The following is a 26,135-nucleotide window of genomic DNA, read 5'->3' on the forward strand; positions in this document are numbered from 1 at the left end:
TCTGTAGGGAGAACAGGAGCCGAGACATGACACACAAATAATTTCCTCCCACTAACCTGCCACCTCTGGGCACCAGCGGCAGGTGTGGTCCCTGCACAGCCACATGATTTCTGGGTGCGCTCCTGCTCTGCTTTAGCAGGACAGGATTTCATAAGGGAGTCAGGCTGCTGGATATCCTCAGTCACTCCCTCAGTTCTCTCCCCGTCCATTTCCTCATCTGCTCAGGAATGAGGAGGCTCCTTGCTGAATGGTGCTGCAGGAATAAAGGAGGAAAATCACGGATGATTTATGGAGCCCCAGAGAACCAGGCGAAGGTGAGAGTGCAACTTGCAGCAGCTCAGGAAAGCAGTGAAGTTAAACCAGGGAGCTGAGGAGCAGGTGCCTGAGCAGGCTTCTCTTCCATTCAGACCTCGCTTCCGTTCCCTCTGGATAGTAGAGCGTGTTCCGTGGCCGCCCCTTTGAACATGAAGCATGGAGCTGCACGGCACTTCCCTGTCAGACACCTAAAGGTTCCAACTGTTGTGTGCTGGGGCTGGGGTCGGGGCTCAGCAGTAGAGCGCTCGCCTGTCATGTGCCAGGCACTGGGTTCAATCCTCAGCACCACATAAGATAAATAAATAAAATAAAGGTGTTGTCTCCAAATATATATGAATATATTTAAAAAATGTTGTGTGCCTCACACAATTTGGACACTTTACTGGACTGACAAGATCCTCCTTCACTTACAAAATTACACTGAATGGGAATTTTTTACTACATTATTTTAAAATCCAGTCATTTTGACAGGCAAAGAAAATTCATGAGTCCAAATGGACCTGTTTAATTTGATGTTTGTGTACTAAACTCTCTTTGGGGGTGTATACATCTGCTTCTTCTAGGAAAATCCCCAACCCCGAAGGCATTGCTAGTTTTCCATTCTTCCTCGAACTACTTCTGCCATGACTTTTTTTTTTAAAAAAAAAAAAACAGTATCATATTTATGTTTCATGATTTGAGGTTTGCTCTCTTCCTACTTTAAAAGACTTATCTGCATCTTTACCGAAGTTCATAACCTACGACCTTAGGATACAGGAAATTAAGCAACGATACTGGTGAAGAATTCTGTACAAAACTATCCTTTGCAGTATTAGTTGTGACAGCAGAATACTGGAGATAAACTGACCTAACAATAAGAATTGGCGGGTCACATATACAGAAACAGGTTCACACACGTTCCCAGAGGCTGGTATTGAGGTACAGAACAAGATGGTCACTTTATTGCTTCTGATTTTCCATATATACCAAGTTTTTCTAATAACTAGTAGATATCCACTTAATACCCAGAAGAAACTAAATTTATTTCTAAAACAATTTAGGCTTCATCCCATGGACAGAAGAGTATTCTTTAAGGCAGATCTTTCTATAAGTCTGAGTAGCATGACTCCCCCTCTAAGTTTTCAGATTTTCCTGTTTGCTTAGGATGGACAGAAGAGGAGGCTCAACTGCTGGCAGGAGCAGAGCAGCGCCTACAGGTGGCCACTGCTCTGACCTGAAGGCTTCCAGCGTTGGCTGAGGTTTAGGTGCCCTGGGCCCTGCAGCCCTCCGTGTGGCCCTGCGAGTCTCCGCCGGGAGCTGTCGGGTGAAGAGCTGGAGTCTGCACGTCTCCTCCTGGACCTGTCTGGTTCTGAAGATCCCAGGACCTGCTGGAGGCAGCCGTGCACTGCACCCACCCACCGCTGCGTCCACTCAGCTTCCCCAGCTCCTCAGGGACTTTATAAACTTGGAGCCAAAAAGGACTCAGAGATTTTCTGTCCCAAATATTCATTTTATTGATGAAAAAAACAGGTGCAGACAGCATGAAAATTCCCGAAACCACACAGTTCAGAGCCTGTCGGGTTTCTAAAGGCCCGGCTGCTGCTTCTACCTGTGAATACTCTTTCTTTTTATAGTCTTAACTATTTTAGCCATACGCTTAAAACACAGTAGGGTATCTTCATTTTGAGGCATCTTAAATGGAAATCTATAAATTTTAAATCGACTTTTAAATATTTATTTCAGAAAGAAATTTGATGATGAAAAATACTTTAAGGGCTTGATTAAAAACAAAACAAAACAATCAAAAAAAAAAAAAAACCCTACATTTTCTTGTGTTTCCTAAGGTGGTGGAATCGTATCACACACCCGTTATTTCCGTCCTCCTTCCCATCCTCCGTTGATGTCAAACGGGGGAAAAACCCTATGTAGCTTTTATGGTTCCAAGTATCACTTTGAATTTTGCCTTAATGGCTTTCAGTTGTCAACCTTTTGTTTCCTTTGAACGAGACAAACACAGAAATCAGGCAAACAGCCCCATTCTCAAGCGGAATCTTTCTGTGGATCGTAATGAAAACCATCTTTCTAATGTAATCCCAGCAGCTTGTGAAATCTGGGTTCTGAGCCCCGGCCTGACTGATGTGCCCTGAAAGACAGTGAGATAATGCTCCGTCTAACGACAGACGCTTGGGAACAGGTGGTTCTGTGAAGGACCTTCCCATTCAGGAGGGACACTTTGGAAAAAAAAAGAATGAATCCTAGTGTCAACGTTGTGAGTACCAAGAGGAGAACTGAAGGGAAATCAAAGGAAAATTATATCGATATAAAATAATACTATGACACAGCCCAGGGTATAGAGAGAGATAAAATTGGTGATATAGGTCTTATGGTTTCGAGTAGGCTAAAGAATACCCTTTTCCTATTCCTCTTAGTCTCGAATGCATTATTTGGCTACAATAGTCTTTCTCCCACTCTTAGAAGTCCCGTAACAAGCGGCCTGGGTTGCGCCATCTGTTAGCCGAGTCTCCTGGTTTACTCAGAGTAAATGCAATGCGAAGTTCAAAGAGCACCAACCTGCAGTTCAGGGTACCCAGAGTGACTCCCGCTCTGACGTTCCCAGCCTGCAAACCTGGGCGAGTTTCCTAAGCTCCGAGAGCTCTCACTGCTCCCTAGGAAAAGTAGGGAAGGCTGTGACTTCCCAGGACCGTCAGAGTTAAAACCCAGGTAAGAGACACGCCTTGCACGCCGCAGAGCACGCCGCCTGGGAAGGCTCTGGTGTGGACCTCGGCAGGATCGACCAGCACCTCAGCATCAGCACCAGGCCTCCCAGGTCCCTGAGAGGTGCAGCCGCAGGGCAAATGAAACGCACTCATGACAACGTGCGTTTGATGGGTTGCTGACTTGGTGTTAAACTTGTTCTGTTAAAAGTGGGTTCTCCTGGCCTGGAGTCCAGACAATGGGTGGGGAGGGGGTTATCTTGCACTAATGTCAGAGGCCGCACCATGAGGAGGAGAATGCTTCCCCCTCACCACCCGCAGACCTCGCTGAGGGCAGAGAGCTTCTGAAAAAACCTTTCTGTCAGCATGTCACTGTTGCACTGTCCGTTCATTTATGAATTTCATCACAACAAAGGAAAAAGTGTGCTGAGCCCCCTCCGTGGGAGACGGAAGGGAGTTAGGCCCAGGCTCAGCGCACCGCAGGAGTGCCTGGACACAGCCTGCCCTCCCCTGCCCCCACCCCAGCCAGGGCCCTGCTTTAGAACCGGGGTTTTCTTGGGGTAGCTTGGGAGACGGCACTGCACTGCATCCCGACTCCAGGCTTCCAGTCCCACTGCCGGTAACCATGACCTCTCTGGGCACCTTTTCCCAGCTACATGGTGGGCAGCACACCAGGGACTTCTAGAAGCATCCACACGCTCTCTTGCCTTCATGCCTATTCACAACTTCAGTCATTTCCTCCTCCTCCTGAGAGACAATTTCAAATACATGTAGAAATCTGGAAAAGCTCATTAGCCACCAGCCCAACCTTGCTGGTTCTGATCCACTGTTTCTTCACCATCCACTCAGCCCGACTCATTGGGGTGCCACAGTCAATACTCACGGAGTCCTCAGGGAAGTGACCCACGTCCACTGTGTCCATCTGCACCAGTGTTCCCTTAAGCCTTGCTCTGGGGTCTTGACCGACTCATGACCCTCTCAGAAGGTTCCTTCCTCATTTTGGAACCAGACACCATTCTCAAACGCAGACTCTTAGGTTGCTGTTAATGTCTTTCCTCCGAGGTTCCCTCAAATAGTTCCCTCTGTCCAGTGGATCTCTGATAGATTAGAAAGTAGCATCCTGCCCCCAAAAGAAGACAAGCACTTACCTTCACCATTAAACCAGTATTTTAAGCCCCAGACTTTAAGGCTGGCTTAAAAAAAGAGGGAGTTCCCATCTGCTATTCCCTTTCACACCCAGGCGCCTCACAGGGATAAATAATAAGTCACATGGCAGACAGCACCAGCTTTGACCCTGGGATCTTGGAGCAGAGAGGCTGGATTTGGCTTTGCCTCTTAATTTTTAACTTTGTTTTCAGGTTGTCACTCAAAAGACGTCACCGTGTTGTTCAGGTCTGCCCTGAGTACGCAGCCATCCCATCCACAGGCCCATCCTGAAAGGTGGGGGGCTGCCATGGAGCTGGGCACTGAGACAGGACGGAGAAGCCAACCCCACTTCTCTTCCCAGTGTCTCGGGTGACTCTGCAGAATTCACATAACCTTGGACGAGTGTTTGAATTGGTAAAGCCAGGGTTGAAATGTGCCGTCCCAGAGGTTCCTGGACAAAAGAAATGACGGACTGGCTAACTGGCCAAAGGCCTCCTCAGCCCCTTACGGTTAAGTCAGCTAGACTTTCCTGAAGCGTTTGTGCCCATAGGCTGGCAGATGTGAGCTGAGTCGCTCTGATAACGCCCCCTGAAGCTGTCCCCGCTGTCCTTCCGGCTTCTTGTCTGTCTGCTCGACTCCTGATGCTTGGGTCTGTGTCTTATTTATGCTTCTTAATTTTTGGCTGTGTTTGCACTGTATCTTCTTAGTTTGACTCCTGACCCTTATAAAATGGGGTGGGGACCTGCCCTTTGAGCCTTTATTGATTTCAAACTTCCTGAGTTAAATTCCCCCTCCACAGCTAGTCTACTAGTTAGACTACTAGTTAGTTGGGCTTATTTGCGTCTTGTAGAAATTTAAAATTTTTCTATTGCTCCTTTAATAAATTGCTACAAACTTAGTGATTGAAAGCAATTCAATCAATTTCTTACAATTCTAGAGTCAGAAGTCCAAAGTAGGTTTCCCTGGACCAAACTCAAGGTGTCAACAGGACTATGTTCTTCCAGAGGCTCCAAGGGAAAATCCATCTCCCTCTTTTTCGATCCTTGTTGTCACCCACATCCCTTGACTCTTGGCCCCTTCCTCCATTTTTGAAGCTAAACAGCAAAACATTTTCAAATCTTTCTCATGCTGTGTCTCCTGCCTCCCTCTCATAAGGACCCTAATTAAATGGAGCTAACCATAAAATCCAGTGTAATCTCCCCATCTCAAATCCTTAATAAACCACACACATGAATCCCCTTTGGTCACACAGGTAATCTATGTACCGTTTCCAGGGATTAGCATGTGGACATCTTTGGGAGCATTCATTTGCTTGCCACCAAAAGAGTGGTCTAAAGTGTTCAGTGTCACAAGGAAGATTCAGAGTGCATTCTTCAAGTTGAACATTTTGAGACTGAATTCTGCAAGCTACCTGAAGGGATATGGTGTATTCTTAGAATTACCATCCCACAGTTCCTGGCACAGCATCTGGCTTACAGTATGTGCTAAGGTCTGAATGTTTGTGTACCCCAAAGCTCATATGCTGAAATCCTGATGCACAAGGTAGTGGTATCAGGAGGTAGGTCCTGTCATGAGCAGAATCCTCATAAATGGGATTAGTGTCCTTTGAAAGAGTGTCAAGGGGACTCCTTCAACCTTTCTGCCATGTGAGGACAAATAAGTAAGCAGGCCTCACCAGACACTAGTTTGTGGGTACCTTGATCTTGGACTTCCCACCTCCGGAACCATAAGATACAAATGTGCGTTGTTTATAAAGCCATCCAATTTGTGGTAATTTGTCATAGCAATCTGAATGGACAGTATGAGTTCAATAAATAATGGATTACAGAGTGAACTTATTCTGGAGTTAGATTCACTATCAAGAATCAAATTTCTGAAATTGGTTCAAACCCCTCACCACTCAGCATGATTTTCACATAGCACAGTGTTGCTGAATCAACTCAGTGAGTTATACTCTTAGAGAACTTGTTGTATGTGTTACATTATACACCTCATAAGTAACAGAGCAGAGCCCAACTTGGTGACACACACCTGTAATCCCAGCAGATTGGGAGGCTGAGGCAGGAGGATCACAAGTTCAAAGCCAGTCTCAGCAATTTTGTGAGGCCCTAAGCAAATTTCCAAGACCCTCTCTCAATACAAAATACATAAAAAGGGCTGGGGATATGGTTTTAGGGGTTAAGTGCCCCTGGGTTCAATCCCTGGTATGAAAAAAAAAAGAAAGAAGAAGAAGAAGAGGAGGAGGAGGAGGAGGAGGAGGAGGAGGAGGAGGAAGAAGAAGAAGAAGAAGAAGAAGAAGAAGAAGAAGAAGAAGAAGAAGAAGAAGAAGAAGAAGAAGAAACAAAGCAGTAAAATTCAGAGATCCTGAAAACTTTAGTTTTCTCTGCCCCAACATTCATGGCTGTATTCGTTCAATTCCACACTTTCATTTATTTATTTTTAAAATTTGCTCTGTTCCAGACACGGCGCTAACTTTGGAAAATATCAATTTGTTTAATACCTGGCCCATGACTCCAGAGAGTTCAAAGTCCCCAGGGTGAGACTATATCCCAAACAGACAACCAGGATGCACAGGAAACCAGACGCAAGGCGGCCTTCAGGGTGTAGGAGGCCCAGGAAGGACCCAGGCAGCCGGGCCCTGCCTTCCTGGGAGGTGGGAATGAGTCCTAGTGTAGGGAAGGACTTTCCAGAAAGAGCAGAGCCACTGGCTTGGTGTGAGAAACTAGAGTCGTTCAACACTAGCGGGGATTAAAGTACAAAGGTACAAATGGGATTTGGTGGACTAACTGGAAACATGATAAATATTTTTTAAAAAATCAATTGCTTTAGGGCTGGGGTTGTGGCTCAGCGGCAAAGCGCTTGCCTAGCACGTGTGAGGCCCTGGGTTCGAGCCTCAGCACCAAATATGAATAAATAAAATAAAGGTATTGTATTCTCCTACAACTAAACTAAAAAAAAAAAAAATCAATTGCTTTAACCTGTAGAAATAACATCCAGAATAAAAATAGAAAGAAGTTATAATATCCCCTCAGAAGAAAAACAATGATTTTGTTGGCATTATTTGAAGAAGAAAAATGTTACTTAGAGAAAATAAAATAAAATAAAAAATTTTAAAGGACATTAAGTAAGATCTGGCTAAATGAAACTACATACTGTATATTTGGACAGAAAAACAATATCATTAAAATACAATCCTCCCTAGACTCATAAACAACAATCAGTGAAAATTGAAATGGAGAAGGAAAAAAATAGAAGAACAAATTGGAACTCTCCTAAACACCCATAAACAGGAGACTGATGAGACCTTGTGATCCATCCTGGTCACAGGAAAGTAAGCAACAATGAAAGGAACAAGTCACATCCGTGTTATCTGAAGTGAATGCCTTTATCTAATGCAACATAATTTTAAATAATAAAGCAAATAGAACACGTGAAGGGACCTCATTTTGTCCCAAATATTTTCTTAAAATATCTATGTGTACATTTGTGTAAGATTGTATGGGCCAGATTTGCTGTTAACTTCAGTTATTAGCTGGGTAATCAGTGAGGTGGTAAAAAAGCTGTAAGATTAAACAAACAAACAAACAAAAAAACACCACCAAAAAGCCACATTGATAGACTCTGGAGGTAAAACTACATGTGTGCATGTGCATCTGTATGGAACTCTCAGAGCTACGTTTCTGTCTCTGCGTGCACGTGTATAGATATGTTAGAGATCTTTGCCGTCTACTCCGACAGAAGATTAACATCCAGAATATATAAACAAATAAGAAAACTAACCCCCCCCAAATAACTCAATCAATGAATGGATAAAAAAACTAAACAGATATTTCAATGACTAACAAGTAATTGAAAAAAATTCAACATCTCCAACAAACAGGAAAATGCAAATCAAAATTACACTGATATTTCATCTCACTCCAGTTAGAATGGCAATCATCAAGAATACAAATAATAATAAATGCTGGTGAGTATGTGGGGGAAAGGGTACACTTATACATTGTTGGTGGAACTGAAAATTAGTACAACCACTCTGAAAAGCAGTATGGAGATTCCTCAAAAAACTAGAAATGGAACCACTATATGACCCAGCTACCCTATTCCTTGTTATTTATCCAAAATACCTAAAATAAGCTTGCTATAGATGCAACCTCTACAATGTGTATAGCAGTACAATTTAAAATAGCCAAGATATGGAATCATCCCAGTTACCCTTCAACCAATGAACAGATCAAGGAAATGTGGTGTATATACACCATGGAGTTTTACTCAACGGTAAAGAAGAATGATTTTATGGCAATTTTTGGTAAATGTATGGAAATGGAGAACATCATGCTAAATGAAATAACCCAGACTCAGAAAGTCAAGGGTTGAATATTGTCTCTCATATGTGGAAGCAAAAAGTGGGGGAATCCCATGAAATTAGAAGTGGCACCAGTGGGGTGGAAGAAGGGGACCGAGGGGGAGGGAGGAGGAACAGGAAAAGGGAGGAACAGTGGAGTGGAACTGACCAGATCATGCACATACGTGAATAACCACGGAGAATTCCATATTCTGTATGTCTATAAAGCACCAATTTAAAAAACTATTAGTAAATAGAAGGAAGACCAGAAGAGTAGAGGAAGAGCAGCTAGGAGAGGGAGGAGGGGAGGGAATGAGAAAGCACAGGAGACTGAAATGGAGCAAATTATACAGCAAGCATGCATGATCATGTAAAAACAAACCCCACTATTATTGTAACTCTCATGAACTATAATGAAGACACAATAAAGACAAGTAGGAGAGCGCCATCTACTGGCAAAACATGTTAGTAGACAGAAGGCATTAGAAGTAATGTAAAACCCCTTGATGAAATGCCCCTCCTGTAGGTTATGGAAAACATGTAAGAGGCAAGGGGGAAATCCAGAGGGACAGTTAGGGCATTTTCTAGGAGTATCGCAAAATATATTCTAATAATCCATGCAAAGTGTAATGATTTTTTAAATACAGGGGGGAAAAAAGTATAATAATAAGAAACAGTAAATGATTGAAAGCTTTTCCCACTGGTGTCCCTTCTCCCCAGAGTAGGAATGAAGCAAGGAGGCCAATCATCACTCTTTATGTTCAGTGTCATAAGGAGATGCTAGCCAGGGTACCATGGGAAAAAGAATAAACACTGATGTTAAATGTTAGTGGTGTAAATATTCTTTTAAAAAAAAAGATCATTAGAATGAATTTTAAAATGCAAAAATTGAATATCTGCTTTCTAAAATAGAAACACTAACTAAAAGGTACAAATAAGTTAAAAATGAATATACAAAAATAGGTACGATTCAAACAGCAAAAAAAAAAAAAAAAAAAAAAACCACCACAGAAGTGGCTACAATAATAACAACAACAAAGTAGAGTCTAATACAGAGAGTTTTACCAGGATGGCGGGGGGAAGGGTAGATAGGATGGGATATCACAAAAATAAAGGGAGGATCAGTGGAGTAGAAGGAGATCAAGAGGGAGCGAGGACCATGGGAAAGGGGAGGAAATGTGGGATGGATTTAAGCAAACCACATTATGGGTATACCACATTCCTATACCATGTATATGAATGTACCACAGGGGATTTCCCCTTTGTGTGCAGATAGAAAGGACCAATTGAAAATCAATAAACAAGCAAAAGGAGCATCAGCGGAGTAGAGTCAGGAGAATGGAAGAGGTGGGAGGGGAGGGAAAGATGGGGAATGGGGATTTAAATCAAATTCCGTGCGTCCATGATTGTGTCAAAGAGGGACCCAACTACTATGTGTAACAATAACCACCATAAATTCCGGCACTTTCTGATCCCATGTGCCACGCTGACCCTGACATGCACACACATGCAGAGCACGTAGCCACTCAGCCCAGGCAAACCATGTGGCACGCAGTAGTCACAGCTGTGTGCATACTTCCCAAATGAGACTTCAGTGCCTGTTACGGCTTAAATGCAGTGTGCCCCCCAGAGCCTCTTGTGCTGAAGGCTTGGTCCCCAGCTCAGCCATGTCCAGAGGTGGGGCTTTGGGGAAGTGCCTGGATCATGGGGGCTCTGACCTCATCGGTGCATCAGTCCATTAAGAGCTGAACTTACTACTGGGAGGACATGGAAACCATAGGTGGGGGGGTCTTATTGGAGAAAGTGGGTCCCTCGGGTGTGCCCTTGGTATCTATATCTTGTCCCTGGCCCCTTCCTCTCTCTCTGCCTCCCAGCTGACAGGAGCTGAGCAGCTTTCTTTGGCCCTGCCCAGGGGCCATGATGCTCTGTCTCACCTCGGGCCCAGAGCACTGGGAGACAGGAGACCCTGGACAGAAACCTCTGAAACCACTGAGAGGACACACTGCATCCAACACGAACCCTCCCTCCTCTGGGTCGTTGGTGTCGGGCATTTTGGTCGTAGCAATGCAAAGCTAACAGAGTGCAAGTCAGAAAGTTGCTCTTACATTTAGCCCATATCACTATGCTGGAAGCTTCTAGACATGTGAACAACATGGATCACAATTCCTGCTCTTCTGGAACCTGTGTTTTCACAGGGGAGGCAAGCAACAAGCAAGATCCATAAGTGAAAACTGCCATGGGAAGAAAATCGAGGCTTGAGAGGACTGAAGGAGGCACAGTGGTCAGCAGTGGGTGGTGAGTCGCTTGTTGATGGGGAGATAGCCACTCCTAGATCTTCCGACGCCATCCCTGAAGTCTGAATTACTTGGTTCCTGTGGAGGGTGTGTGCTCAGGACAGATAACTCTGCCTAGGATGGGAAAAGGTAATTCTCTTCCCTGCTCCAGGTTAGAGAGAGGGAGAGGGAGAAGAGGAAAAAAAAAAAAATGTCCATTTTAAAATAAGTCTCAGTGGCAGAGCAGCAAGGGCTACATTCAAAGCATGCGGTGGACCACTGTCACAGGATGTCTCCTCCCCATAGACAGACACTCAGCTCAGGGTCTAAAGGAAGACTCTGGGGACCCACTCCCCAGGCTGGGTCTCGGTCCTGCATCTCAGGCTGGCAGAGACAGATGGTATGCCCCCTTGGGTGGGCTCTTGTTGGTGTCTTCCTAGGCCTGGCTTTGGAGTCGCACATCCCCGAAGGCCCATCGGCCCCCAGGTGCCCCAGTCCTGCTGCCCTCACCACCAGCCGGCTCCTCCTCCTTCAGGCCACAGAACACAAGTGCCAGAGAGGACGGCTGTCACAAGACAGACTCTGCCTTGCTGCTGTTGGTGGTGGTATGTTGTTTTGTGTTTCACAGGTTTTGGGGATGCAGAGTACAAGAATCCAGAGCCACATCAACAGTAGTCAAAGTCATGGGTGTCTGCGAGGAGCACCCTGGGCTCAGGAATTGGGGGCTCATTCTCCCGTCGCTGTGCACCAGTGGCTGGGAGTTGATATCCCATATGGTGTGTCTGGGGTCTGCTCCACAGGATGCATCACTGCATAGCAGAACCCAGGACGGCTCAGAGCCGAGAAAAGTCTCCTGTTTGGGGTGGAAGAGAAGAACCTGTTTCACTCTGTGTCTAGCCTGAGCTGCCGGATCAAGACTGTGGCCACACAGAATTCCTTGCTTCCTCTGCAATCTGTTGCCCCAGCACTGACCTCTGGGTGGCCATCAGGGTTGTCACCTGATGAGTCAGGGCTTAGAGTTGGCCCTGGTGGCTCCCCAAATCCCAGTTTAACTCCTGTGTCCTCAGTCCCTTCACCAGTGCCTGTGATCCATCACATGCATTTTTTTTCCTTAAGTAAGCATTTATTGGGCACTTACAAATGCCTCTTACACCTCAGGCTATAAATGTAACAAGGTGGCATTCCAATGTAGTAGTCCTCTACTATTTTCACTCAGTAATTTTTGTACCTTGGATGGCTTTAGTGTTTTTACGCCGGTTTTGAAGTGGAGGAGCTGGAGCTGAATGGCTCAGGACTTGACCCCAACCCAGCAGCCTCTCCACAGTGTGCTGAGCAGAGCCATGGTCCCTCGGGGCCACAGTGCACTGCAGAAGAGGAAGATACCCACTGCGGGGGCCCTTTCCCTGAGCGGCCCCTGCTGCCTGTCCTGGTCGACTGGCTGTGGCTGTAGAAAAGCATCCTGAGTCCTGCAGAGGGGCTGCTGAGGTGGACAAGGAGACACGGCCACAGGGCGGAGATGGATGGAGGCTGACTTGGGAGAAGGTGTCGGTGCCAACAGCCTTCCCACCACCCCCAGTAAGGCAGTTGTAAAGCAGTAAGTGACCATGGTCAGCAAAGAAATGACACTGGTCAGGAAGCCCATGGACTCCGGAAAGGGCTGGTAGCACACGTGGACAGGCCTCCCAGGTCTGGGAGCTGACCCTCTGCAGGCTCCCAAACACTGTGCGCTGGGTCACCGGGGAGTGCATGGGATGGCCAGTTGGTTCCTTCCGTTCACTTGAAAAGCAGCTCTTCTCCCCCTATCCCCCCCCCCCCCCGCCCTGGCAGGAGGAGCCAACCGCAAAAGACAGGGCAGCCCCATTGGCCCCCGCCCTCGGCCCGCCTCTCACGTTAGTTTCACGTTAGTTTCACTTCGGGTCCGGGGAGCGGCAATTACCCGAGTTGGTGGAAGGTCCGGGCCAGTGTCCTCTGGGTGGGGCTGGTCTGTGCGGGGAAGAGTGGTGAGTGGCGGGGCCGGGGGTGCGTTTCCTGACAGCGGACCCCAGAAAGGCTCCCGACTTTGCTTTACAGCCCCCGCCTCTGCCTTTGTCCACCTCCCCTTCCCCTTCCCTCCCTCCCTGCGCACCGAGGCTCGGACTCCCGGTGTCCGGGGCAGTGAGGCCCAGGTGGTGCACCCTGGCCTTGGGAGCAGGGGTCACTCCTCCCGCGGGCAGAGCGCCTCTAGCGGACAGACGGCCAGACGGCCAGACGGCCGAGGTAGAAATCCTGGGGAGAAATCCAGCAGGGCTCCAGGGGACTGGTCCTGGTTCTGAAAGGACGACAGCCCACCTAGCTTCAGTAGAATTCCTGCTTTTAATTCCAGGAACTGCAGTTTCAGAGGAAAAGTCACTATCCGAACTTCCTGTCTGCTGCCACCCAGGAGCGTACCCCTGGGTGGTGGGTGGGGTACAGAAAAGGAGGGTCCCTGGGGGCTGATGCTGCTCCTAGTCACTCCCCCTTCTCCTCTGGTCATAACCTGCTCAGTGATGCACGGAAGGGGGCCCTACACCCTGGGTCCCACTGTGGCCTGGCCTGCCCACCACCTTCCCTATATCCTGGAAAAGACAGGCGTGTCCCCGGCTGTCAGGCATGGGACTAAACCTCCCCTCCCTCCCTGGCGCTCATGCTCTTTTTCCCTCAGTTATGAGGTGGGCACGGGAGGGGGGACAAAAAGAGGAGCCAGTTCTTCTGCTTGCCTGGCTGACTTTATCACCTTCCTGGTGGGTCTCCCCTGGGACATGTTCACCCGATGACCAGCCATCTTTGTGGGGTGGGGGTCGGGCTCAAGGTGAACTCAGATTTGATCACCTCAATGAAATCAGTCCTGCCAGACCACCTGAGTGTCACTACCAGTCGGAAGAGGATTCTGAACCGGTTCTTGGCACCCACTAGAGTAGGGAAGTGTCCCCACAGCCGCTCTGCCTGCCTGCTCTTCCTGCAGAGCCTGTGACCTGAGACTTTCCACTGTGATGAAATGTTCTCTGTCTGCGTTGTCAGGCAGCCACTCCATGCAGCCATCACGGAATTAAAATGTGCCGAGGAAGACTCAGAAACTGGATTTAAGTTGTATTAAATTTTCATTAAGTTAAATTTAAATGGCCGCACATGATCTTGGTACCATATTGGACAACGCCGCTAGATCTTTATGCATCTTCTAATTTCCAATCTGCTTCTTCTTTTTAGACCACTGAAGGCCAGTAACATCCAGTACGTTGTACCTAGGCTCAGCTGTGGTGTGTTTCCGTCCCTGGAGAATTCTGGCTGCTTCATATCTACCACCAGAACTTCTCAACAAAAGCCATGGCCCTTGCCTCATTCACAAAGAAGATGAAAGAAATAGCCACCTGCCCCATCTGCATGAACCTGATGACCCATCCTGTGACCATCAGCTGTGGGCACAGCTACTGCAGGACATGCCTCCCTTGGTCCTGCAACACCCAGAGCGTATTATTAGGATGGCAGCAGTCCTTCCACTGCCCTCTGTGTCGGGTCTCACCTCCTGTGACAAATTATGGGTCCAACAAGGTTCTGGAAAACCTCCTTGAGGTCATTGGGGAGATGGACCTTGAGCAGCTGTGTGGGGAGCATGGCGAGCAGCTGCAACTCTTCTGTGAGAACGAGGGCCAGCTCATCTGCTGGCGCTGTGAGCGGGCCCCAGCGCATGCAGGGCACAACACGACTCCTGTGGAAGACGCATGCCGGGTCTACAAGGTGAGCGAGCCTGCGGCCCAGGCACCTCAGCGAGAGGCAGCTCCCCCAGCCTGAGACTGGGACCCTGAAATATGGCTCTTATCATGTGACCCTGAAAAGCAGTGTGTGAGGCGCTGGGCGCCCAGTCTGTCCTAGAGCAGCCAGAGTGGTGTCCCCACGGGGATTTTCATCTGAGGATTGGCGGGTCAGTGACATGGCCACTCTGACACGGCTAGAATAAAAGGAATATCCAGGACTGGAACTGAATGATCCCTGTGAGGAAGAGAGTGAGGGCAGTTTGCAGCTGTGGGGTTGGTGTGAGGCAGAGGCTCTGGCGGACACCCAGAGTCTGGCCCAGAGCGCGTGGAGGAAGGCAGCCTTCACTGTGGCACCATGAGGGAGCAGCCCGGCTGCTGCCTCCCCGCTCCACCCGGCCAGGCTTGAGGGAGGCTTGTTCCCGGTGGGGGACCCTTGTTCCCCCTCCAGTGTAGGAAGACTTGTTCGAAGGTTCCAGGCCCTTCCAAAGGACATATTGATCCTGACCACACGGAACACCCTCAGCTCTTCCTTTAAGTCCACTTGGCAGGCGGTGACTAATGGGGACATTCAGGTTTGAATTATTCCCCACCCAGTGAGAAGAAGGGTAGCGGCACACGGTGACAGTAATAAGGCTCAGAGCCAGACTCCTCAGGGTGAGATCCCAGCCCTGGCACTCAGTAGAAGGGCAATTGTGGATAAGTTACTGAAGGCCTTCCTGCCTTCGTTTTCCCATCTGAGGGAAAGAGCGGATCCCTCCCTCCGTGACACACACCCAGGGGTTGTGAAGTGTGAGGGGATTTCAGTTGGAAAAGCGTTTGGTGCACAGCCAGGGCAACCCGATACACAGAGGCCTTTCCTGAGGAGGCTGGGGGTGAAGGGGCAGACCGGGAGAGGACAGGAGCCAGTTCTTCTACACACGAGCGACTTGGGTCAGCTTCTAACTGCTTTCAGTGGAAATATGAGAAACCCTTTTGAAAAATAACCTAAACCCCGGACGTGGACTCCAAGTACTTTTAAATTGGTTTTGTGATGTTGTTCTTCAGAAATCAGAATCTCCCTTTTCCAGTAGCCATTTCTAGTCACACCAGCTGGCGGCCAGCCCAACTTTCCTTCCGACTCACCCATACGCCTACAAAGTTCGCTGTGTACCATGCACCCTGGTATTAGCTGTGTTTGCTCAGCTTATTGTTTATAAGGTCTCTTAGAGTTCCCAGGTCCTGTGTGCAACGTTTCCTGGCAAGACGGGTGGCTGTAGCGCAGGCCTGGGTCACCACAGGAAACTGGACTTCAGCTCTACTGTCCACCGGTTATGGTTTGGGCGAGTTGCTTAACCCTTCCCTAACCAACTGTTGAGGGTGGCTGCGGAAATCAGTATGTTGCCAGCCATCCAGACTCAGCGTGCTCTCCGGCCCAGTGTAAAACTCAATAAGTAGTATTGGGGTTGTAACTCCTCTTGGGGTGAGAGGCCGGGATTCCCGGGAGGTGTCTAGTGAGGAATCAAATTGAATAGACTTCACTCACCTGATTTTTCCTCCAGGAACAACTCCAGATTGTTATATCAAAATTGAATCGACTCCATGAGGCGTGTACAAATCAGAAGGCATTCGTGACAAGGCAGATAACTGAATGGAAGGTAAGAACTGATCTCCAGTTATTTCTGTTCCAGAGTGTAGGCATGGAGGATGACTGGGGCAAAGCACAGTGATGGATCATTCTCAATAAAAAAGACCAGTGGATGAACCTCAAAGAAGAAATCATTGTTTTTACGCCCTAGTTGTTTATTTCCATAGATAGTTTTTTACCACCAAACCCTTGGGTCTTTCACTGGTAATTGTCTGGTGTTCCTGATAACTTAGAAGAAACCAAACTGCTGTCTGTGTTTGCCTGCAACTGGTCATGGCTAGTTTTCACACTTGAACACTTCCCAGACATGCAGGTGTCAACACTATTATGTTTATTGTCTTGTTGTATTGATCACAGGGCAGGGTCTAGCTCTGGGCCTGTGCGTTCAGAAACCAGCCTTCGAGAGCACGCACACTATGGGATCGCTTCATGTCGAGATTTATGAAACCAGTAAAGGAAACCGGCTTGCCTTGCGTGCTGCATCATACCTGCTGCAGGGTCCTATGCACTGCAATTGCAGACTGTAGGGTTTCAGACTGTGCATGGCTCACCGGCCTCTGCATTATCAGAGACATTCCTTTGTATGAATACCTATATAATCCACTAGCTTGCAGCCGGATTCCACAGCCAGATAGCCATTTTGCCGCTTTCATGATTTCAACCTATGCTTCTCTGTGTGTGGATGTTGAACTTGAGCTTCCCGAGGATGGTCTGACTTCCCTTATTTCGGGATCTTGGGCAGTGGGGAAGACCTTGATTTTAACTAATGTGTATAGAAAGCTCATCAATCAAGGGATAAATCAGTACTTATCTCCACAAAAATTCCATCTCATCCTAAACCAATGACTCTTCTAATGCCATATCACAATTGACACACTGCAAGAATCTGGGACACCCTCGTGGAAATTGCAATTCTCTGTCTCCTGAAATGAAAGCTGAGTCCGGTGAGACTTACATTGGATTTTGGTTATCTTATACAGAGAGATTATTAAAATGACCCTGGAGCCAGGCGCAGTGGTGCATGCCTGTAATCCCAGCAGCTTGGGAGACTGAGGCAGGAGGATTGCAAGTTCAAAGCCAGCCTCAGCAACTTAGTGGGGCCCTAAGCAATGCAGCAAGACCCTGTCTCAAAATAAAATATAAAAAAGGGTTGGGATGTGGCTCGATGCTTAAGAGGCCCATCGTTCAATCCTCTGTACCAAAAAACCCAAACACACCAAACAGCAGCAAAAACAAGCAAAACAAACAAAACCCACAAAAACCCTGGATGAGTATTTATCTGTTAAACATATCAGACAGTGCTGGGTAGTGGATCAGTGGCATACGGCTTGCCTAACGTGTGAGGCACTGGATTCACTTCCCAACTCTACGTATAAATAAATAAAATAAAGGTCCATTGACAACTAAAAGATATTAAAAAAAATAACAACTGCCATATCTGGACCTCCTCTGCCAAGAATCAAGGCCCCTTCTACCAGCTGGTGGTCTCAAAATCTACCTTTTATGATGGTCTTCACTAGCTTTTGCTTTAAGAATTTTCTTCAGACTCAAAAACGCCTTCTTACAGTCCAAATGAAAATTCAGTGTTATCCTTGTAACTGATAAGCATAGAAGTAGGGCAGGATTCAAATGCTTTAACTCACCTAGTGCCCCCGTCCCTCCTTCCCCCTGTATCTTGGCTCAAAAGGGACATTAATCAGGTGACTATAGAAAAGCAGGGTCAGTCTCTCCCACATTCTTCCAGATTGAATGACTCCCAAGAAAATTATGTCCCAGTAGCTGCTTCAGCTGTGTGTGGTGTGTGTGTGTGTGTGTGTGTGTGTGTGTGTGTGAAAATACACACACCACGGGATCTGCTGTATGAACCACTCACAGCATGAATCTCGGTGATCTGGGTGCTTTCGTGGTGTGCAGCTGTCTCCATCTCCGTCCCCGGAACACTTTTTGTCTTCCTGACTGAAACCGAGTCCCCGTTACGCACCAGCTCCCCGTTTTCCCTTTATCCCCCCCCCCACACCGCCCCGAGCCCGGTGACCACGGTCCCACTTTCTCTCTGCATCCGTCACCTGCCCCTGCCTTTTTTTTTTTTGGTACCAGCGGTTGAACACTGAGCTGCGTATGGCACATCTGCTCCCCCACCATGGGACACCAGCCTCGCCCCCCCACACTTTTTAAAAAATATTTTGAGACAGGTTCTCACTAAATCGCTGAGACTTTCTTTGAACTTGCCATCCTCCTGCCTCAGCCTCCTGAGCCACTGGGATTTCAAGCATAGGCCACCATGCCCAGCTTATCACCCTCTTTTGACCTTTTTTGACTCTAGGAGAAGATTGAGGCTCGGAAACAGAAAATCAAGTCTGACTTTAAGAGTCTCCAGGTTTTTCTGTGTTTGGAGGAGCAGTGTCATCTCTGGAGGCTGGAGAAGGAAGAGGAGGACTTGCTGAGCAGGCTGAGGGACAGTGAGGCCCGGCTGAAGCACAAGAGCGATGACCTCCAGAGCCGCATCCTGGAGCTGGAGGCAAAGTGTCGGAGCTCGTCGCAGAAGTTGCTGCAGGTGAGGCCGTGGGCTTGCAGCAGGGAGGGAGGTGTCGGAAGAGGAAGGCGGGCGGGAGGGTTGGAAGGCCTGCCTTCACTGACAGCGGTGCAGCAGCGGGTGGGGAATTGAAGGTCATGCTTCTTTGAGGTAGTGAGTCCGTCTCCTCCAGCGGCTCCCAGCCGTCCACGGGGAACCTGTGTGATAATTAGAAGAGCACACTTGCTCTGGGTGGACCCCGTGTGGCCCAGTGGCACCACGGGTAACCTCTGCCACCCCCTTCCCTGTGGCCCATGGGCACAGATCACCAACTGTCAGACTCTGTCCTGAGACACTCTTCCCATGACAGATGGGGACAGGGAAGCAGCCACATGAGAACCAGGCTTTTCCCAGACCTGCCCGTGGAGGCCTGCTGCTGCGGATCTCGTGGGTCTTTGTACAGCTGCCTGGAGGAGGCGTGCCCCTGAGAGACAGCAGGACCTGTCACTTATGGCTCCCGCTAATAGGGAGGGTGGTCGCACTATAGGGTTGCGTATGGCACATCTGCTCCCCCACCACGTGACACCACTGCCACTTCCTTAGTGGTGGCCCAGTCTCCTGAGTGGTGCACAGATTCCCCACTAAGCACCTTTGTGACAAGGAACCTCCCATGTGGGCTCCCTTTAAAGAAATGTAGGCCATTGAAAACAAGTCTTGCCAGAGGGAGCGTGAACAGAGCCCCTGGCCACTCCCCGGGCAGCCCACAGGCCCATCCACTGCAGACAGTACTGTTCCCAGAGCTGCTGACAGAGGTGACAGACTCGGACCAAGTCGGCCAGAGGTGGGGTTGGGAATCGTCCCCTCCTAGTGTCCGTCAGCTCCAAGGCTGGGATCGTGCTCTGTCCTTCTTTGGGAAGAATGTTTGTAGGGAACAGCTCCACATGCCAGATCCCATGGAACACTCACCTTCTGTCCCTTTTCTTTACAGGATGTGAAAGACATCGTGGGCAGGTAGGTCCTGAATGAGTGCAGGAATGGAGGGGCAAGGGCCCTCCAGCTGAATGGAGCGTGCCACTGAGGAAGCCTCTGGCCTCTGCTCCTTCTAGGAACTGGGGGAAGAGGCTGGAAACCCTGGAGGACTTTCCCATGGAGATTCACACCACGTGCAACGTTTCTGAGCTTTACTTGGATGTGAAGAAAATGCTGAGACGCTACCAAGGTATGTGAACTCAAGAATTCCTAAATGCTGGATGGGAGGGACCCTGCACAGTGACCGAGGTCCCCAGTGTCCTCAGAGGCTGGGTAGCTACCTGCAGAGGAGCGCCACACTCTCCCCTCCTGGAATGCTCTGATACTTGGCGTGCCATCGATGCCGGTTGTCTGTGGACCCTTCAGGTTCCTCCTGCTCCACTGATTACCCTTGTCACTCCAGGCAACTCCAGCACTCAGTTTTCCCAGCTGAAAATGAATATATTAGCAGTTCCCACTTCCTTACTGTGTGTAAATTGCCAGCACAGCATCTGGCACATGACAAGGCCACACCATGGTGTTAGATCCGATTAGAGTGTTTATGGTGAATATTTTAAAGTCTTGGAGCAATGCAAGAAAGGTAAATGAGTATCATAGATTACGGTTCAGAATTTTAGGGACTTGACTCAGATCATCCAGGTTAATATTAGAACCCTATCAAAAAACCAAGTTTTACTCATTCAAAAGCCTTAGCTTCCTGCTCCCTTGATTCTGTTAATAGTGCCTGATGTCGTGCCACAGTTTCTTATGCATAATCATGAATGTCAAAAGACTCTGAAAATGGAAAGTCTTATCATGATGTGTTCGGCTGCCAAGTTAGACCGACCCTGGAATGACTTGGTTTATGCGACCCACAGTTGCCAAAAGATTTACTCCCCGAAAATGATGCAGATCTATCATGTTGCAGTTTTTGTGAGCCAGGCATGTAGGCACAGCTCGGATGGGCCTCTGCTGGTGCGCCTCACACCTTTCAGTTAGGGCGTCCTCTCGTGTTCTGGTCTGGAGGCCAGGCTGGGGAGGAAGGAGTACACTTCCAAGATCACTCCGGTGGCTGGCAGAATCTGTGCCCTGAGGGTGGCCGGACACAGGGCCGCGGCTTCTTCTTGGGTGTTGGATGGAAGTTGCCCTCCCCTGCTAGAGGCCTCTGCTCAGATTCTTGCACACGAGCTCCTCAGTCTTTTCTTCCAAGTGGGCTGAAGAGAGAGAGACTCTAGAGTAAGTCTGCTAGCCAGATGGAGTCTTAATGAAATGCAGTCATAGAAGCTCCACCCCATCACCTTGGCCATATTCTGTCAGCCAGAAGCCATTCCCAGGTGCTGCCCACACCTGAAGGGTAGGACTTTTGCAAGGAGGTGACCCTGAGAGCCAGGGGCTACAGAAGGCCACCCTCGAGCATTTCTGTCCTCATGGCCATGTCTGAACTGCATCAATCCAAGACTTTTTGAAGTCTGTTTATTCCACTTATTCTGAAAATATGTTTTACTGCAGAAATATTGGTGCATTTGATTACAGGGTTCTGCCTTAGACCCAGAGGAGGTAGACATGTGCCTGTGGGGAAAAGGTCGACACCAGGGGTACACCTCCTAATTTTATTAGATTCTACAGATCTTGAATAGTGACCACTTATATATCCCTCTAGTCACAAAAGAATTCCCAATGTTCCACATCTCCCTCATTTCTTTGTTTATAAAAATTTTTAAATATATCTGATGGATTTGAAATGGTACTTAATTGTGAATTTATTTTAAGTTTCTCCAGCTCATAGTGAGGTTGAAAAAAAATTTTTTTAATGTCCATTAGCCTAATTTACCCATGATTTCCTGTGGCTTAAGATTTTTTTTTTTTTTTTTTTTACTGGGTTCTTTACTTACTGATATCTGGGAATTTTTTTTATAGTCAATATCATCTTCTGGTATTTGAATGGCATTTTATACTTACATTCTGTTTTTTAATAAATATGTCCAGATTTAGAGTATACATACTTTACTGTTTTGATAAGGGACTTGGTTTCAAAAGATGCCAGTCATCATAAGGATTGGAATTAGTGAGTGAGATTCATTCATTTACAGCATCTTGCAGTTTCCTTCCCATAACTTGATGATGTGGTGGTTGTAATAATTTAGTTTCTAATGTTAAACCACAGTTTTGCTCTCAGGATAACCCCCCCGCCACACACACACACACACACACACACACACACACACACTTATCTATACATTATGTATAATGTACGGATTTGACGTTCAAGCTTCAAGTTACCTGCAACCCATCATGGTGCTGTTCCCAGGTCATGCTGGTTACCTAGTGTGGTCAGCGTAAGGTAAGCCACTGGGCAGGGAGGGATCCTGACATTACAAGAACAGGGAAAGAAGAGCCAGCTGCCCTCTGTAGGCTCAGAGCCCTGTGATCACACTTGTGGAGACGACTGCTGGTGGTGGGGGGCGTCCTGTGCGTCAGGCAGGCTTGCACGTGAAGGGAGTTCAGAGACTCTCCTGCTGTTTGGAAAAGATGCTCCTCCCCTGAGGATACCCAGGTTTCCCTGCTCTGTAGGTCGCCTGGTGCACTCGCTCCACGCCTTGACTCTGTGCAGTCTGTTCATCTACATATGTGTGAGAGAGAGAATAGGATACCTCTAATAATCCAGAACTGATGGAGATCCACAAAATGGGGAGGTTGCCTGCTTTTAATGTAATGGATCATATGCTGTGTGTGGGAAATATGGGCAGCTTTAATATATAAAAGAGTACTATTTAAAAGATTGGCTTTTTATTTATATAAGATAGGATATATAATATGTGTAACATATTATATTATAAACATGCATGTTAAACACATGAAGTTAGACATAGTATGTATGATATACCTGTAATACACGCTATTGTGTATGCATTTATTGTGTTTGACATGTATAATCTGCTATACATAACATTTATGACTCCATCTCTACTGTCTTGTACAGATATTTGCTACCACACAGTGCTGGTCAAAGGGAGACGGGAGGGCTCCTTTCAGTTGTACTACTTCCTGGTTCCTGGAAGCCCCACATGGGAGAAGGACCTAGACAGGGCAGGAACCACTCCAACGCCCTTGGTGTCTCTGAAGGAAAGGACAGTGGGGGTGAGGGTGATGTCATGGGTGTACTATGATCGGGGTCACTGATTAGGCACTCACCATGTCCACCAGATGCAGGCCGACTGTCCCCATTCCGTTCCCCCACCAGGGTCTGCAGCAGACATGGTGACGGTGCTTCACTCGCAGAGCTAGTGAGAGTTCTGCCTGTGCTTGAGCCCAGACTGGCTTTATTTAAGTAAGTTGCCTGGCGCAGGAGCACTCCTCGTCTCCTGGTGCTCTCTGCCCTTTCTTGTCCTTTGCAGTCAGCGTGACTCTGGATCCGGATACAGCTCATCCCAGCCTGACTCTGTCAGAGGACGGGAGACAAGTGACTCTCGGAGGCTGCCAGAAGGATCTTGACTTTTCTCCCAGGAGATTCAGTGCCTACCCCTGTGTCCTGGGCTTCGGGGGCTTCTCCTCAGGGAGACACTACTTTGAAGTGGACGTTGGGGAAGGGACTGCTTGGGACTTGGGAGTCTGTTTGGACAGTGTGCAGAGGGGCGCCGACATGAAGCAGGAGCCGGAGTTTGGCTTCTGGACCATCAGGCTGCACAAAGGGGAAGACTACCTAGCCCTGACCAGTCCCCCCACTCCTCTTCCTCTGTGTGAGAAGCCCCTGGTGGTGGGAGTTTTTCTCGACTGGGAGACGGGGTTTGTGTCCTTCTACAACATGACCACTGGCTCCCATATCTTCACTTTCCAAAACGCCTCCTTCTTCACGACTCTCCAGCCCTTCTTCCGTGTTTATCAGCACTCTCCTCTGTTCCTGCCTCCCCTGGAGCAGGAAGAAAGGAGCAGCCTCCTAGGTCAGCCATCGTAGAAGGTGACAGATCCCCTGCAGGCAGAGCGTGGTCAGTTCTCTTCGTTGCCATTCCTCCAGGCCCTGGAACAGTGCTGGGCTTCCAGTGGCTATTTAGTGAATCTGCATTGAAGTGGTAGATGTCAGGACGGTAGGCCTGCCCCTGTGGTCAGCTGAGCCTCAGTGGGAAGCAGGTAACAGCTCCCCAGCACAGAAGTTCCCCCAGGCAGGCCGACAGAGGCTGGCTTGTCTCTCGCTGACGAAGGGTAGCATATTTTGCTACCCTAAAACACTGTTATTTTGTTAAAAAGCTATCTAAGCCCACGTTCTAACCGCTCCCTGACGTTACTTATCTCTTGAGTATTCTCACGTGTATGTGGGATGCACATGTTAATAAATTTCCGTGTAACAACACATTGTCTCCTGTTAATGTGTCTTGTTAATTCAGTTTACAGGGTCCCCAGGGAAAAACCAAAGGTGGGTAGAGGAAAAAAGTTGGTCTTATTTTTTTGCTCCCTTCCACAAGGAAGCTTTTTGTTGCTTGTGACAAAACTACCCACCAGTAACAACTTAGAAGAGGAGAAATGTATCTTGGCTCAGTCCTTGGCTGACCCACTCCCTGGCTCTGGGCCTAAGGTGAAGCAGAGCATCATGGAGGAAGGATGTGGTGGAAGAAAGCAACTCCAGGAACATGACATCCAGGAGGAGAGAGTGAGCGAGGGAAATACAAACCCCACAGGCACGTGTTCCCACGTGTCCCCTGCCCCGGGCCCTCTCTACCTCCTCCAGCCAGGACCTACCTGTCTACAGTCCAGCCAAATTGTTAATCTTATCAAATGAATTCATCTAATGATTCGGTTCCGACTCTCATAATGTAGTCATCTCCCATCTGGACATTCCTCACTGTCTCACACAGGAGCTTCCTGGGGGATGCTCATCTCCAAACCCTAGCAGAACCTTGGTCTTATCTGTCTGCTGACCAATAGTTGTGGCCCACTAGCACCTACAGGGTAACTGAGAAGCTCCGCCTTTGTGCAGGATGTGTGAAGGGACAATCTGGTTATCGTTATGATCTTCTCGACCCCATGATCTTGTGGAAATAAAAGGGAAATTGCCGCTGAAAGGGCTTTTCCTGGAGCAGGACCAGGCAAGATTCTACCTACAGCCTGCAACGTGGGCTCTGTCCACCTCTGCCCCTCACCTACAGGCACCTAGAGCCACAGGACAAGTACATGTGCCCAAAGGCTCATGTTGCATGTCCAGAGTGGTGGGCTCTTGTTCACGGACAGTCTCTCTCCTTTGTCTTCTCAACATTCGATGGCCCAGGTCAGCTGCCTGTCCCAGAACACTGATTCAGAGCTATTTGAACCTATGTCATCCAAACTGCAGTGCAGACTAACGACTCATTTCTAAGATTAATTAACTTCAATGGATCTGGATCTTTGAATTTTGTTTTAAATTTTATTTATTATAATTTGTTATATATAACAGCAGAATGCAAATAAATTCATATTATACAAATAGAGCAGAATTTGTCATGTCTCTGTATGAACACAAAGTAGAGTCGCACCATTCATGTCTTCAACAAGTACTTAGGGTAATGATGTCCATCTCATTCCACCATCTTTCCTATCTCCATGCCCCCTCCCTTCTCATCCCTTCCCTTGGCTTTATCTGAAGTTCCTCCATTCCTCCCATGCTCCCCACACCCCATCCCCATTATAAATCAGCATCTTTATATCAGAAAAGACTTTGGGCATTTGGTTTTTTGGGATTGGCTGACTTCACTTAGCATTATATTCTCCAACTCCATCCATTTACCTGCAAATGCCATGATTTTATTCTCTTTTAATGCTGAGTAGTATTCCATTGTGTATATATACCACATTTTCTTTAGGTTGGATCCACAAGTTAGCTATTGTGAATTGTGCTTCTGTAAACATGAATGTGGCTATGTCCCTGTAGTGTGCTGTTTCTAAGTCCTTTGGATATAAAATAAGGAGTGGGATAGCTGGCTCAAATGGTGGTTCTATTCCCAGTTTTCCAAGGAACCTCTATACTGCCTTCCAGGTTGATGGCACCAATTTGCAGTCCCACCAGCAACGTAAGGGTTCACGTTTTCCCCACATCCTCGCTAACACTTATGGTTGTTTGTATGGATCCGGATCTTGAGTGCAAAGGCACCGAGCATACCTGTGAGACCAAGGAGTGGAAAGAGGTTTATTATTTGCAGCAAGTCAGGACAACACTGGGGATAATTTTTAAAGCAGTGTTCTTTTCAAACAAAGAAAGCAAAAGGCTTTGATTGGGAAAGCTCACAAATAGGAAAGGCTCACCACATACCTAGTGGGGCACGTTACTGCATGTACTGAGTTTAAGGTCATATGCTACCTGTTATGGCAGGTGGTGAATAAATAAGAAAATAAATAAATGAATAAATAATGGCAGACCCCAATGCCTCAGGACAGAGAATCTGGCTTTATAATGAGCAAAATTGATTGCAATCACCTAAAAAGTATGTGTC

The 26,135-nt window shown here is 47.8% G+C and overlaps 1 protein-coding gene across 1 annotated transcript; it reads left to right on the plus strand.

The window, feature by feature from the left end:
* Positions 1 to 12,687: 12,687 nt before the first annotated feature.
* On the plus strand, positions 12,688 to 24,025 carry Trim38 (tripartite motif containing 38). The gene is made up of 7 exons (XM_026407695.2): positions 12,688 to 12,769; positions 13,992 to 14,519; positions 16,075 to 16,170; positions 18,484 to 18,714; positions 19,661 to 19,683; positions 19,779 to 19,891; positions 23,076 to 24,025. Exons 2-7 carry the CDS (start codon positions 14,109 to 14,111, stop codon positions 23,630 to 23,632), a joined length of 1,431 nt encoding a protein of 476 aa, XP_026263480.2. The 5' UTR covers positions 12,688 to 12,769; positions 13,992 to 14,108; the 3' UTR covers positions 23,633 to 24,025.
* The last annotated feature ends 2,110 nt before the right edge of the window (positions 24,026 to 26,135 follow it).

Source organism: Urocitellus parryii, chromosome 8 (assembly GCF_045843805.1).
Source record: "Urocitellus parryii isolate mUroPar1 chromosome 8, mUroPar1.hap1, whole genome shotgun sequence".
NCBI classification, from domain to species: Eukaryota; Metazoa; Chordata; class Mammalia; order Rodentia; family Sciuridae; genus Urocitellus; species Urocitellus parryii.